Source organism: Mirounga leonina, unplaced genomic scaffold, assembly GCF_011800145.1.
Source record: "Mirounga leonina isolate KUSES-001 unplaced genomic scaffold, KU_Mleo_1.0 Mir_166, whole genome shotgun sequence".
In the NCBI taxonomy this organism is placed as follows: domain Eukaryota; kingdom Metazoa; phylum Chordata; class Mammalia; order Carnivora; family Phocidae; genus Mirounga; species Mirounga leonina.
In genome coordinates this window covers 34,530,414-34,545,628 of record NW_023270418.1, presented here as the reverse complement: position 1 = coordinate 34,545,628, position 15,215 = coordinate 34,530,414, and the positions used below count along the sequence as shown (strand labels likewise).

General features: G+C 57.1%; 1 protein-coding gene across 1 annotated transcript; it reads left to right on the top strand.

Moving 5' to 3' along the window:
* Positions 1 to 3,446: 3,446 nt before the first annotated feature.
* Positions 3,447 to 5,207, top strand: FGF4 (fibroblast growth factor 4). The gene is made up of 3 exons (XM_035012399.1): positions 3,447 to 3,786; positions 4,365 to 4,468; positions 5,031 to 5,207. Exons 1-3 carry the CDS (start codon positions 3,447 to 3,449, stop codon positions 5,205 to 5,207), a joined length of 621 nt encoding a protein of 206 aa, XP_034868290.1.
* The last annotated feature ends 10,008 nt before the right edge of the window (positions 5,208 to 15,215 follow it).

Below are 15,215 nucleotides of genomic sequence, written 5' to 3'. Positions count from 1 at the left end.
GTGAGCTCTTAATAGCTGAGCGGGTAGTTCTGAGAAGCCCTGTCACTCCTGGAATAAGACATTACATAATAACAATAATTAAAAAATTCCCAAGGATTGGGGCACCTGGGTGGCTCAGTTGGTTGGGCGACTGCCTTCGGCTCAGGTCATGATCCTGGAGTCCCGGGATCGAGTCCTGCATCGGGCTCCCTGCTCAGCAGGGAGTCTGCTTCTCCCTCTGACCCTCCTCCCTCTCATGCTCTCTGTCTCTCATTCTCTCTCTCTCGCAAATAAATAAAATCTTAAAAAAACAAAAACAAAAACAAAATTCCCAAGGATAACAAATGAAAAAAAAAAAAAAAAAAGACCAGACCCTTGTGAAGATACGACATTGTGGGGTTTCTGTAGGTTAGAGAAAGTCACCGTTAGGAGGGCTCGGCATGGACCCTTGGTTCCGTCCCTCCAGTCCCTGGTGATGATGCAAGGTGAGTCCCACCCAGAGGATAAAGACACGTAAATTCTGACCGGTTACTGTGAGCCAGGCCCTGTCCAAACCTCCACAGGTCTTGCTGCCAAAGCATCGACGGTCCTGTTAAGGCTGACGTCCAGCCCGACTGTCCAGCCCGGGAGTTGCTGTTGTGCCCATTCTACAGATGGAGACACTAAGCACGATCAGAAGGGCAATGGCCAACGTGCCAGGGATGGAGCCTGGATTCAACCCTGAAGCAGGAGGCTGAGAGCCAGACCATCTACAGGGCATGACACGCTTCCTGGGACCCCAGGTTCTTGGTAAATGGGGGTCCCTGGGGGTGTGAGCAGGGCCTGTTTCAAGTCCTTAGCGGGGCTGGATCTGGAAACATTAGTCACCTTCGTCAAATCAAAGGGAAAAAATCCAGCGTGGAGCTTCCCGTGGGGGCGCCGGCAACTCGATCCCGACATCTCCCTAGCGCCCAGGTGTAGCAAGGGGTTGGGTGCTGCCACTTTGAATGGGAGGGTCTGTGGGCCGAGGGGCTGCCAAGCTGCCTGGAGCCAGGCTGCCATTCACACACAACACCTCCTGAGCACCTACTGCGTGCCGGGCACTATTAAAGGCGGGGGGGGCGGGGGTGGGCACAGCTGGGAATAAGACACACCTGAGTTTGCTCCTCAGAGGTGACAGCAAGCTGATGGAGACTCCTGAGGGCCAGGAAGCAGCTTCCCCCAGAGGACTGCCTTGGTGGGAGAGGGGCACTCCGAAGTTCTCCCCAAGTGACGGAAAAATCGGAGGCAGAGTCCTCCAGCGAGGAGGTTGGAGAGATGGGGAGGAAGGCCAGTGTGGCCAAAGGGGAGCCTGCGGGAGATGGGGGGTGATGAGAGGCCACCCAGAGGGGTTCCTGCCATACCCCTCACCTGATGGCTGACTGATCCTCACTGTGCTTTGGCCGGCTCCACTGGACACTTGAGGAGGCCTGCACGGGTAAGGATAGGCTCAGGGACCCCCAGTGAGCTCCCAGCTCCTGACACCTCTGCTGGCTGTCAGTCCCTCCGAGGGAAAGTCACCAAGAGCACCTACTGTGTGCAGTGGGCCAGGGGTTCTGGGAGATGAACCAGGTGAACCAGCTCCTAAATTCCTTCACTGAACTTGCCAGCAAATAGGAGACACAGGAAGGGAGCTCCCTGACGGGGTCCTGGGAAGAGAGGGACGACACCCTGTGAAGACATCAGGAGGGGCCACCACCTGGGCCCAGAGACGGAAAGGGGAGTCGGGGGCCCAGAGACGGAAAAGACTTGGGACTTGTCTCTCGGTCCCCTGCATGTGTGCCCTGGCCAGAATTATCTTCTTGGCCCTAGATCCGAAGTCTCATCTGGGGGGTCCGGGGTCCCCACAGCAGCTCTGAGCCGACAGTCCAGAAAGGCCCTGGCCTGGGTGGGCACTGCTCCGGTAGGCTGCAGGCCTGGAGGGGAGCAAAGAGCCTCATGGAAGAGGCTGCAGACCCGGTTCTCATCCTGCCAAGGCCCCCCTCTCTGGGCTTCAGGACAAGAGACCTCAAATCTCCCAGGTCCCCTCTCCTGGGGTGAATGAGCCCTAGCAGGGTTCAGAGGTTGGGTCCAAGGGCAAGGAATGGGGTAAGAGGTGGGAGAGGCCGAAATGGCCTGGGGATGGCTCTGGTCACAAGTGCCGGGGGCAGCAGGGCTTGGGGTGGGCTCCAGGCCCCCCGGCAGCTGTGGCTGGGCAGGACCTGTGTTCCAGCAAGGCTCCTCAGCTACCCCAGAAAACAGGGATTTTCACACCTAGGTGAGCCAGCACCTAGCTGGGCCTCCGGTGAGTCCCGCCCCCATCAGGCTATAATGGGCACAGTGGGGAGTGGTGACAGCAGATGTCAAGGGTGGAGTGCTCCAGAGAATTGGCCTGGGTCCCCACCAGGTAGGGGGCTCCAGCTATGGCCCTTGACTCTTCCTCCTGCGAATCAGCGGGGAGGGGGCCGTGAATATCCTGCATGGCCCTGAGCCCTGCCACCTGTCCTTTCCTGGAGGAGGATGTGTATAGAAGGTGCAGGGCTGTGGCCTCTCCTGGGTGCACCCCCACGCCTCACCCCCTGCATTCCCTTAGCAGCGCCCACTGGAAGCACCCTGCTCAGGCGATGCCTCTAGCTGGCTTACAGAACTCCATCTCTGCATCCCCCCAGTGTGCAGGGGGCCAAACCAGAGTCGGGGGGGACTGAGTCCTCCCAGCCTCTGGCGCTGGGTTCTTCCTTCCCCGGCAGGTGCTCATGTTGCTGATTGCCCTACCCTACCCCCAAAAGCCAGGCGGGTCTGCATGGTCCCAGCAAAGGAACCAGGTTCCCGGGAGTCCCTGAGAGGCCAGGCGCTAGGAGTGGCTGCTGGGAACCGAGGGTGCCTGGTTAGGGCGGCACTCGGGCTGCTCAGGCAGAGGCGGAGAAAGGGACAGACAGGGGCGAAGTGCAGGAGGCAAAACTTTGGCTGGAAGGCAGGAGTGGAGGACACTCGAGGGGCGGGACCAACAGGTCGGTGAGCCGGCGAACCCAGGGGTGGGGGCCGGGGACCCTCCAGGTGGCACTAGAGGCGCTCGTCCCGGCCGCCACCCCTCCCCCAGCTCTGATTGGCAGGCGGCCTGCGACCAGCCGCGAGCGCCACAGCGCCCCGGGCGCCCAGGCGAACGCGAACGGCCCCCCGCGGGAGTAGGAGGGGGCGCCCGGCTATATATAGCGGCTCGGTCGCTGCCGGCCCAGCGCGCAGGGAGGCGCGCACCGCTCCGCAGGGTCCCAGCCCGGGCCGTGCGTCCTGCCCTGCCGCGCGCCGCTCCATGCAGCCCGGGTAGTTGCCGGCGCCTGGGGGCCCCGTCCCTCGCCTCCCGCTCCTCCATCGGCCGCGCAGCCCCTGCCCGGCTCCCGGCCGTGCGCTCCCGCGGGCCGCCACAGGCGCAGCTCGGCCCCGCGGCTTCCCGGGCGCACGGCCCGAGGGCGGGGATGGCGGGGCCCGGGGCGGCCGCGGCGGCGCTGCTCCCGGCGCTCCTGCTGGCGGTGCTGGCGCCCTGGGCCGGCCGAGGGGGCGCCGCCGCACCCGCCGCACCCAACGGCACGCTGGGGGCCGAGCTGGAGCGCCGCTGGGAGAGCCTGGTGGCGCGCTCGCTGGCGCGCCTGCCGGTGGCCGCGCAGCCCAAGGAGGCGGCCGTCCAGGGCGGCGCGGGCGACTACCTCCTGGGCATCAAGCGGCTGCGGCGGCTCTACTGCAACGTGGGCATCGGCTTCCACCTCCAGGTGCTCCCCGACGGCCGCATCGGCGGCGTGCACGCGGACACGGGCGACAGTGAGTGGCGCGGGCCGGCGCGACGGGTCGGGGGCCCCGGGCAGCGGCCGCCCCTGCCGACCCGCACTCAGGGTCCCGGCTAGCACCTGCTGGCGGCCGCGGGAACCGGGACGGACTCGGGGTCGGGGCCCTCCAGCGCGGGGACACAACGCTCTCGGCCCCGGGAGTCGCCGCGGGCACGGCCTTTGCGCACCCGGGCGAGCCGGCCCCGCCTCCCCGCCTTCGGAAGCCCGGGCTCTGGGCGCGGAATTCCAGCGCCCGCGCCCGCGGGCACAAGGCGAAGGGCGCAGCCAGCCGGCACCCGCGGGGGGTCCCGGGAAGCGCGTCCAGGTCGGGCCGGGCTCGCAGGCCCGCGGGGCCGCCCGGCTCCTACCGACCGGGACTGGGCGCGGCCGCCGCGGGGCCCGGACGGGAGGCTAGCGACTCCGCGCCCGCGCACGCTGGGATCCGGGCCGCGTTACATCCACCCCCACCCCAGAAACCGGGGCCCCGGTGGTTCGCAGGCCGAGGAGGGGATCCGGGACGGGTGGGGCGGGCCAGGGTCCCCTGCCCCGGAGTGACCCGCGCCCCGCCCCCAGGCCTGCTGGAGCTCTCACCGGTGGAGCGGGGCGTGGTGAGCATCTTCGGCGTGGCCAGCCGGTTCTTCGTGGCCATGAGCAGCAAGGGCAAGCTGTATGGCTCGGTGAGTACCTCCCGGGCCGGGAGAGCCCCAGGCTGGGGCAGCACGGGCAGGACCGCGGCCCTTCCAGGACGGCCTATGCCTGGATCCTGAGACTGTGGTGGGTCACAGGACTGGCACCGCCTCCCCCAGTACACAAGTACCCCGAGGCCTCGCTGGTGACCCTGGGCCTGTCCAAACAAGGGGCAGAGAGCCAGGACAGGAACAATGAAGTTTCTGCCATCCCTGAGCCACACCTTCTAGTCCATAAAGAGTGCCGTTGGCAGCCCTGCCCTGTAGCCTCTCTCTGGTGGGTTCCGGCAGGCACGACGGCAGTCTATAGGGTGGTCGCAGTGCAGATGAGATTCTCTGGCCGTCAGGTGCCAGGCAGGTGGCTGGAGCACCAGCTGCGGGGGGCTGGCCACCTAGGTCTTCTCACCCTGTGGGGGTCTTGGCACCCCAACTTCCCAGGAGAGACATCTCCGTCAGAGCAGGGCTGGGTCAGAAAGGAGCCCCTGACAAGTGGCCCTCAGGGTCCCTTGGCCAGGAGGTGGCCCCACCTGACCCTGTCCCTTCTCCCTCCCAGCCCTTCTTTACAGAGGAGTGCAAGTTCAAAGAGATCCTCCTCCCCAACAACTACAATGCCTACGAGTGCTACAGATACCCGGGCATGTTCATTGCCCTGAGCAAGAACGGCAAGACCAAGAAGGGGAGCCGAGTGTCCCCCACCATGAAGGTCACCCACTTTCTCCCCAGGCTGTGACTCCCGGCATCCTGCCCCAGTTTCCGGATGCTCAGGAGACTTTCTTCAGATGGACGATCTAATGCAAGAGTAGGTGTAAGATATTTAAATTAATTATTTAAATGTGTATATATCGCCACCAAATTATTTATGGTTCTGTGGGTGTGTTTTGTATTGTTCTGGGGGGAAAAAGAAGACAAAAAAACCACAAACAAACCAAAACCAAAACCAAAAAACCCCAACCCTGAGTTTTCCGGTAAGACGGTGAAGACCTTTCCGCTGGATTTATTTAACTTGTCAGAAAGTTGTCACAAGTGTGCTGCTACTGTGTGTTTAAAAACGGTGACGTCAGACTCGAGTCTCAACCCTGCTTTGCATGGTGCCCTGCACTGCAGTGGTGAGCATCCATCCCCGTGTCTGGAGAGGCCTTCCCGGGGCTCTGGAGACCGCTAAGGACCCTCCCAGCCCTGGCTCTGCTCCTAGCATCCTCCGGCGCCCCGCTCCTTTGTGCCCTGTTGCTATTCATCGGGACAGATCGCCTTACTTCGGGTGCAGAAAATGCACTGTGGGAGCGCATCGCTGCCCCTCTGTTTTTAGATCTGCCAAGACTGACCTTTGAACTTTTCTGTAGTCAATCTTCCTCCATCTCCCCGATGGGGGAGACTCTTAGACAACTTTATAAACTCCTGTTTTCCTTTTTTGGATCAGCCGCAGCCCGTGTTTCTCTGTGGCCACTGGGGCAGAGGCAAAAGCAAAGCAATTTTGTAAATCCGACAGAAAGGAACCGATATCCCGCTGGAAGGCTTGCAATGGACAGATGGGTGTATTTGCGACCACAACCAAAACCCTAGTGATAAAATACAATATGTGATAGCTGGTACTTCTGATAAGTAATAGAATATAGATTTTTTTAATTTATTTTTATTTTTATTTTCTTTTAGATTTTTTTTTTTTTAAATGTGCTTCCCTGTGCTTGGGGAAGATTTGGGCTAGAAGTAGCTGTTCGTTTTAGGTGAAATGTCCTTATCGTTGTGCAAAAACACTAAATGCAGTGTTTGCATGGAGGAAGGTGCTGCTTCTCTCCATTGCATTCCCTGATGAAGTGGATTTAACATCTACCTCGAAAGCCCTTAACCCACTCATCTGGCGAAATCTGCAGAACGCTCAGACCGGGCGCAGGCGTTGGCCATCCCAAGTGGCTCTTTTTCCATATGTAGCCAAAGAGGATTGCAGATAGCCTCGGTGCATCCCATTGAAACCTTGTCACGTTTGAGCTATCTTTACCCCGTGATTTACTTTTAGTAAGGATAATCATGGTGAAAATATTTGCAGACAGCTGTTAGAGTGCGCTATATGGTCACCAAGTAACCTTATATTTTTCTTTATATATTTTACAAATGTAACCCCTGTCGCTGCAGCCAAGATGGAAGAGGCAGGGTCAGTGATGTTTAAAAAAAGTCCTGAGGTGATGGCAAACATTTAATTTTAATGAATGACTTTTTAGAGTTTATACAAAATGACCTTAGCTCGCTACCAGAAATGCTCCGAATGTTTTGTCAAGACTTTAATGCTCTCCTAGGATGTTTCTGAACTGCCTCCCAAATTAACTTTATGGGAGTCGACAGACAGCAAGACTGGAAAAGGCTGATTGGAGTTTGTGTCTTTCACATTCCTCTTTAAAACTCTTTGTTCGAATGCAAATCATCAACTTAAAATACTGTCCTTAAACGGAGGCTGAGAGGAGGAAGGAAGAAGCCGCTTGTGAAGCCCGACGGCCGGGCTGTGTACATCTTAACCTGCCGTCTGTGCCGTGAAATAAAAACGTTTTTCAATGTTAAACTGCGTCCCAGGCTCCAGGAGTCTTGAGCAGAGGGGATGCTCTCGGGTCTCCGCGCTGATCGTGGGGGGCGGGGCTGGAATGTGTGGACATTCGTATTCCAAGTACTCTCGCTTCGTAAGTCTTAGCTGCCTCGGACGATGGCACGAAGTCTCGTCTCAGAGCCCAGTCAGCAATTAAGATGTCTTGAGTGCAGAACGTGGTCGCCCTTGGCCCCTTGCGCCGAGTCAGCGAGTCACGTGGGAAGCGTACAGAGATGTCGCTGGGCCTCTTGAAATATTGCAAAGTGTTTCTGTTGTGATGGGATTTAAGGTTTCTGTACTTTCCGCGGTTCGCAGGATCTGTCTGTAGTTTTATACAGGTGCCGACCCCAGTTATGATGTATGTGCTATGCACACAGACCTAACGCCGAATAAATGGAAACATTTACCGTGTTTGAAAAGAACCCCACTGGACTTGATGTAAAGAACCGGGGAAGGTATTGAAAACGATTAAAACCTGCCTGGAAATGCTAAGCTATGGCTCCCTCCCGCCTCCCAGTGTCTATTTGAGGCCTCAAGCCTTGCCTGGCTGCGGGTGGGGGTGGGGGAGACGAATTTTCGCCAGCTGTGTCCACACAAATGTGGCCTTGAAGACGGGAGCCTAGTGGGGTGTGAGCGTCAGAGTTTCGCGAGGGCTCTGAATCTTGCAGTTTATTCTCGTGATGGGGCCAATTCACACCATCCCCGCCAAAGTTCGGCGCACCCCCCCTTGGCCTGGCACGGTCCACAGCAATTTGCACTTTCCTGGGGGGTGCGGGGAGTGAGCCCCCAGAGCTGGTCATCAGAGGACTGACTCCAGCAGAGTTTTCCAACTCTCAAGTAGACACCACCCATGAGTCTTGAAATCCATATAATGACTGCAACTAGCCTTTTGTGAAAAGGAAACGGAATGCAGTCAGGTTGCCCAGAAATTTCCAGAGTGTATCAATCCCGGGAAGGGCATAGATTAGTTTGTGACCATATGTATGTAACTAGTCTCTACTAGGATGTGATGGAGAACGGGTTTGTTAGTGTGGATTGCAATAAAAAAATTCAACACTGACCTAAAGTGCCTAGAATGTGGATTCCCCTCCCCCCCCCAAATAGATCCAGTCCCTTGACAAAAAGACCCAAAAAAGGCAATCAGGGCTGCCAGATCTTTAATTGTACTTATTGTGCTGTCCAAGACATCACCTTCTCCTTCCCTTCATTTCGATGCCCGTGACCTAGATGTGCCCAAGAAATGCATGGGCAGTGTTTCGGGTTAAATCGTGTCCCCGGAAAAAAGAAATGTTGGAGCCCCTAACCCCTAGTCCCTAGAATATGAGCTTGTTTGGAAACAGGGTCTTTAACGAGGTAATTGCGTTAAAATGAGGTCAATCAGGATGGACTTTAATCCCATGAGTTGAGTGTGCCTCTAGAAAGTTCAAGTAAAGACAGAGGGAGAAGGCCCCGGGAAGGAGGAGGTTGGGGTGACGTCTCTGAGCAGACGAATGCCAGGGAACACTGAAAACCACCAGCAGCTGGGAGGGCGGCCCGGAGCAGGTTCACCTTCATGGCCTCAGAAGGAGATTTTGAACTTCCGGCCTCCGGAACAGGAAGACCTACGTTCCTGTTGTGTTAAGGTGCCCAGCGTGTGGCACTTTGTCCCTGCAACCCGAGAGAAGCTAATAAGGGTGGTTATTCATATTTCTTGCGGGGCCTGGGTTGGGGGGCCGTGAGGACTGGAGTGCTGACGGATGTCCGGGCTTGGCTGGTCTTCCGCCGTCTCCCGTGGTCCCCAGAAGGTCTCTGGCCCAACACGGAAGGCCTCATCCCGCTGCTGGGGCGAAAGCCTGCCCAGCGTGGGTAGAATCCGACGCCTGGACTGGGCTTCCACTGGGCCTTTCCCCCACCTGGCACAGACTGCAGATGGGCCCAGAGGGGGACGGAGGGGGCACCCGCTCACGTAACACGTACTTGTTGCGTGCCTACTATGTGCCGGGCACAGTGCTAAGAGCTTGGGGTATCCAAGTGAGGAAAAGGGAGGCCCCAGCCTGCATGGGGCCCCCGTCACAGTGAGGGAGGTGGCCGCACTGGAGGCCATGAGACATCTGGCAAGGGAAAGGGAAAGAGAGGGTCAGGTGGCCTCCACTCTGGCATTCGAGCCAAGACTTGAAGGCGCAGAGGGAGGAAGCCATTCTGGGAAAAGCATTCCCGGCCAAGGGAACAGCTAGGGCCAAGGTGCTGAGCCGGGGGCAGCATCAGGTGCCAGTCACCAGTACATGGGAGCCCCCTGTGGCTGGGAGGGGCGGGGAGGCCAGAGAGGACTGAGCAGAGAAGGGACACAGCCCAGCGGGAGTATCCATGGTGGGGTGGCGGGAAGGGCTGTGGGCCTGGGGCCCCGAGACAGTAAGCAGAGGTACTGAGGACGGAGGAGGGCGGCCCGATGCCCCGGGGTACCTTCTCAGGCCTGTGTTCCTCACACTTGCCCTCCCCGGTGACCCAGCCTCAGGCCCACTGCCTCCCAGCTGTGTGACCTTGGACCAGCCCAGGGACTCCTCTGAGCACTACAACAAACACTAAGGGCCGCCTTTTGTTATCATTAATCTCCAAAGAGACGGGGTCGTTATAGTCTTGAAGTCCCAATCCGTTTTACTCTGTGCCCGGGGTGCTGTCCTGTGAGCGGGGGACCCTCCTGCGGGCGTGCCGGCTCCTCGGACGGCCCCAGATCACACTCCGGATTCCTCCTCCTCCATGCAGCCCGCGCTGGTTCGCTCCTGCCTAAGTGGGAGGGGTCGAGAGCTCCCCAGCTCCGAGTCTTTCTTTATCGGGAATATTTTCTAATTGTTCTTAGTTCATAATTTGAATCCTACACGCTTCTTAAAAAAACGAAACAACATGAGGCAAGGCTGGGGCCCACACGGGGCCTGTCATGGGCAGGGGCTGGGAGAGCAGTGGCCCAGCGCCAGGGCCCTGCGACTAGGCCTGCCCAGGGAGGAGCTGACCGGCCACCAGAGTCCCAGGGCCTCAGACACCCTTGCTGGACTGTGATGCCCCCTCCCCTCTGGGAGCCTCAGACCCGTTCCACTCGGGGCTGCAAGAGCACCTCAGCCTCCACGTGTCCACACCCTAGAATATCCCAATCCGCCCACCCGCCCTCCTCCTGCCTGAGATGGGGATTCCGAAGCAAGAGGTTATCAAGGAAAGAGCTTTTGGGGGGAAAGCCTATAAAAAAAAATGAGGGAAGCAGAGCGGGACCAGGAAAAAGGGGAACAAAGACGTGATTGCAGTAGAGTCTGGGGTGTAAGCAGGATGCTAGAGCTGTCCCACCTGAAAGCATGGGGTCCCTGCTTTTGTACCCCCTATCAGTCAGTCCCTGCCTACAGGCTGCCCCGAGGGGAAAGCAGATCCTTCCAGGCACATTCAGGCAAGGCGGCTCCTTTCCAGGAGCAGGGGGGCTTGGCCATTAGCAGCTGGGGGATGGAGGCCCCTGGAAAAGGGGTCTGAGTGGGGACCACCAGCATCCACCACACCCAGCAGTTCCTCCTAACTCTCCAGGGTTATCCACGAAGTAATGAGTTACATCATTCCTTGCTGGAGCCTGTTTTCCTTCTCTCCCCACGACTGGGATCTTCCGGGGCAGGGATGGGGCCAGGCTTTGCACACCATTCCCGTGTCCCCAGCACCCAGCACCAACCTGGGCACCTACCAGGTGCTCACCCAGGCACACCTGAGGAGCCTTCCCTGCCATCGCTGTGTGTGGGAGTTCAGTGTGTGTTCTCCACCAAGGGTCAAGGTCACACACCATCAGCCCCTGCTGACTGGGAGACCAGGAGCCGCTGGTCAAGGAGCTCACAGGGGGGCTCACCGAAGGAGAACTTCCTGGTGTCAGTGCCCGCTGGCTTAGGCTGCACCCAGGGAGCGCCCCTCTGCTTGCTAGATGGGATGCTGCCCGATCCATGGATCGCTTGATAAAGCCAATTAGATTAAAAAAAAAAAAAAAAAAGATTGTATTCGAAACTAGCTTCCCCACTCACCTACTTGCCCCATGCCCTTCCCCTTTATTTTTATTGTGATAAAATAAAACATAAGTCTACCATCTTGGGGCGACTCGGTCGGTTGAGCCTCTACTTCTGCTCAGGTTATGATCTCATGGTCCTGAGATTGAGCCCCACGTCGGGGAGTCTGCTTCTCCCTCTCCCTCTGCCTGCCACTCCCCCTGCACGTATGCTCTCTGTGTCAAATAAATAAATAAAATCTTTTTTAAAAATCTACCATCTTGACTATTTTTTTTAATTTTTAAAAAGATTTTATTTATTTATTTGACACAGAGAGCATACGTGCAGGGGGAGTGGCAGGCAGAGGGAGAGGGAGAAGCAGGCTCCCCACTGACAGGGAGCCCAACACGGGCTCGATCCCAGGACCCCGAGATCATGACCTGAGCCGAAGGCAGACGCTTAACCGACTGAGCTGCCCAAGCACCCCACTATTTTTAAGCGGAATAGTTCGGTGGTATTAAGACTTTCACGCTATTGTGCAACCATCACCACCATCCACCTGCACCACTTTTTCATCTTTTAAACTGAAACTCCCTCCCTGTTAACCACGAGGTCCCCCTCCCCCTCCCCCAGCCCCTGGCGCCCACCGCCCTACTTTCTGTCTCTATGAACCTGACAGCTCTAGGGACCTCGTGTAAGTGGAATCACACAGGATTTGTCCCTTTGTGTTCGTCTGGCTTATTTCACTCAGCGTAACGTCCTCAGGTCCATCCATGTTATAGCGGGTATCATCACAATTGCCTTCCTTCTTTAGGCTGGAAAATATTCCGTTGCATGGATGGACCACATTTTGCTTATACATTCAAACATCGGTGGACGCTTGGGTTGCTTCTACCTTCTAGCGATTGTGAATAAGGCTGCTGTGAACATGGGTGTGCACATATCTCTTCGGGATCCTGCTTTTAATCCTTCTGGGGTTATGCCCAGAAGCAGAGTTACTGGATCCTAGGGTAATCCTAGTTTTCACTTTTTGAGGAACTGCCCTAGTGTTTTCCACCCGGGCGGCTCCATTTTACATTCCCACCAACAGTGCACGAGGGCTCCAACTTCCCCACATCCTCGCCACCACTAGGTTTTTCTGTTTTATTGATCGCAGCTGTCCTGATGGGTGTGATGTGGTATCTCATTGTGGTGTTGATTCGCATTTCCCTGAGGATTAGTGATGTGGAGCACCTTTTCATTTGCTTATTGGCCTTTTATTTGTATGTCTTCTTTGGAGAAGTGTCTATTCAGGTCCTTTGCCTGGTTTTTAATGAGCTTGTTGTTGGGTTTTAGTTCTCTGCATGTTCTGGGGATTGATCTCTTATTAGATATATGATGTGCAAACGTTTTCTCCCATTGTGTGGGTGACTTTTCACTCTGTGGACAGTCTTTTCATGCACGGAATTTTAAACTTTTCATGACGTTCAGTTTGTCTCTTCTTTTCTTTCATGGTCTGTGCCTTTGGTGTCGTATTCAAGAAATCCTTGCCGAATCCAACGTCATGAAGCTTCTGCCCTATGTTCTCCTGCAAGAGCTTTATAGTTTTACGACTTACATTGAAGTCTTTGACCCATTCTGAATTTATTTCTCTACACGGTGCTGAATAAGACTCTTGTTTTTTATATGGCAGGTAGTTTGCTCACGTCCAAGCTTCTGTTTCTCTGCAGTCTGTGCATTGGATAGTGAGCTGGGTTTTCCTGTAGACGGGGACAGACTGAAATGTCCGCTGGGATGCGTGCTGTCTCTTGCCAGGCGCTGGGCGTCACCCAGGAAAACACACAAAATGCAAGATGCAGCTACCTGCTGGACGCTCTGAGCCTGGGGCTCGCTCTTTCTTTTTTTGTTCCAAAGGGAGATTTGCAAGTGTTAGAGATGTGTTAAGGACTCGCTATCACCAAACAGAAACTTTCTCCTCTTAATGAGCATGGCCTAAAGGGACAATCTCACTGTGACATGCCCTGTGATTTAATGCCACTCACGTCCCATCTAAAATCAGTTCCCCTGCTGGGGGTCAGCAGGACGTTCTGCCCTTGGATCATACCCTCTTAATACACACAAAGGGGCAAAGACAGCAGAGTCTCTGGGTGGACAGGGAGCCAAACCCCAGAGCGTCCTGCTGGCCTGCGGTGCAAGTGGCCAGACTCCTGGATAAAGTAGAAGATGGTAGATGCAGCTCTGTGGAGGTTTAAGAATGGCCTTGGCTTCTTCGACTCTCTTTCCATTGAGTGTCCCCTCCCCTTCTGACTGTCCCCCCCCCCCCCCCGCCCTCAGCACAAGTGCCCTGTGTGCCTTCTGAGGCTGGGTCATGAGAGGCAGCCCAGCCTCCGTCTTGGTCACGGAACCCCTCGTGCCTGCAGCCTGGAGCCACCGTGTCACAGCCCCGTGCCCCGCGGCCGCCATGTTGGGAGGAAGCCCAGGCTGCATGCAGAGGCCTGTGTCCTCCCTGCCGTTCAGGGACAGTCCTTGCTGTGCCTGGAGGTCACACCGCCTCAGCCCAGGCCCAGGACAAGGAAAGAAACCTCCAGCTGCTTGTCTTCTTCTAAGCTGAGACTCCGGATAGCTTGCAGCAGAGACGAGCTACCCTGTTGTGTCCTGTCCAAGTCCCGTCCAACAACAGAATCAGTTAGCCCAGGAAAATAGTGTTGCCTTCTGCACGAAGTTTCGGGGGAGTCGGTTATACGGCAGGGGATATGGGGAGCGGCTGTGAGGGGGGCAGATGCAGTGAGTCATACTCCCAGCTCTCTCTGCCGCCCACTCGCTCCCAGGGGCCACGGGCCGTGCGGGGAACGCCGGCCATCTGGGCATGTGCTCCCTCGGTGTTGGGAGGGGAACACGGACCCCTGGTGGAGAGCAGGGCTTGCTTCTCTCGGAGGCTTTGGGCAGAATCCAGGCTTTCCTTGTGCCGGGAGGGAACTCCAGCCTGCAACCGTTTCCGAAACCGGCAGGTGTCCAGGGCCCACACTTTGGGAAACGCTGAAATAGAACCACAAACTCAGCAAAGACATAAAGGCCTGGACACCGAGAACCTGTCGTGCTCTGAACACAGGCTGTAACAGATGGTCCTGCTTCCATGGAATGTTCTCAGGGGTGGATCACATACCTGGCTACGCAGAAAGCTTAGTAACCACCCCCTCAAGAAAATTATGGTGTAATAAGGCGATAAGTGAGCAATACTGAGATGAATTTTTGAATTTCTACCTTTTGAAAATAAAAAAAAAAAGACTGCTGGTTGCTAAACTAGCCCCAGGCCCTGCCTGTTCCTGCAGCGGCACCTCCCCGAGCACTTGAGCACTTCGGGCTCTCCCATGGAGGGCAGGAATCCAGCTTCCCCCTGCTTGAATCTGGCCTCTTGAGGTCAGTGGGGAAGCAAGCAAGTGCAGGCAAGGGGACCCCTGTGACCCTCACCCAAAGGAGCCCGGGCTGGCCTGTCATCCCTGCCCCTGTCCCCACAGCCGGCCAGTAAGCAAGGCCACCTCCGACTGCCATCACGAAGGGGGGAGGAGGAAGGCCCAGGAATCTGTACAGAGGTCAGAAGCCCAGAGCAAGGTGTGGGGATGGCAGGCGCGGAGGCCTGGACCGGCCTGGCTCGGGTAGAGGCCTGCGATCCGCGCCTCCCCAGACGCACTCACACTTCCCAGGGAGGCCCCTGGCCTCTTCCCAGCTCCTTGACACCAGCCCAGGAGTTGTGGGTTTGGTGGGGGAGGCAAACAGTGCCTGGAGAAAAGCCCAGGGACTGCCAAGCCCCTGACCCTTTGAAATTGGCCCCAGGGCTGGCCTGATTTGTACTTCAGAGCTAATGTGATTAGAGATGAGATTGTCACCAGAATATGTTAATGGATTCAAACAGCCCCCAGTCACCTTCCTGGGGGGCTGCCCCATAGGGCTGGAGCCCAGTGTCTCCAGAGCTCTGGGGGGTCCTGGGGGCTCTGGAGGGCTCTAGAGGTCTCTGGGGGCTCTGAAGGACTCTAGGAGGCTCTGGGGGTCTCTAGGAGGCTCTGAGGGGCTCTAGAGAGCTCTAGGAGGCTCTGGGGAGGCTCTGGGGGACTCTGGGGGGCTCTAGGGGACTCTGGGGGGGTGCTCCAGGGAGTTCTAGGAGGCTCTGCGTGCTCTAAAGGACTGTAGGAGGCTCTGGGGGCTCTAGGAAGCTCTG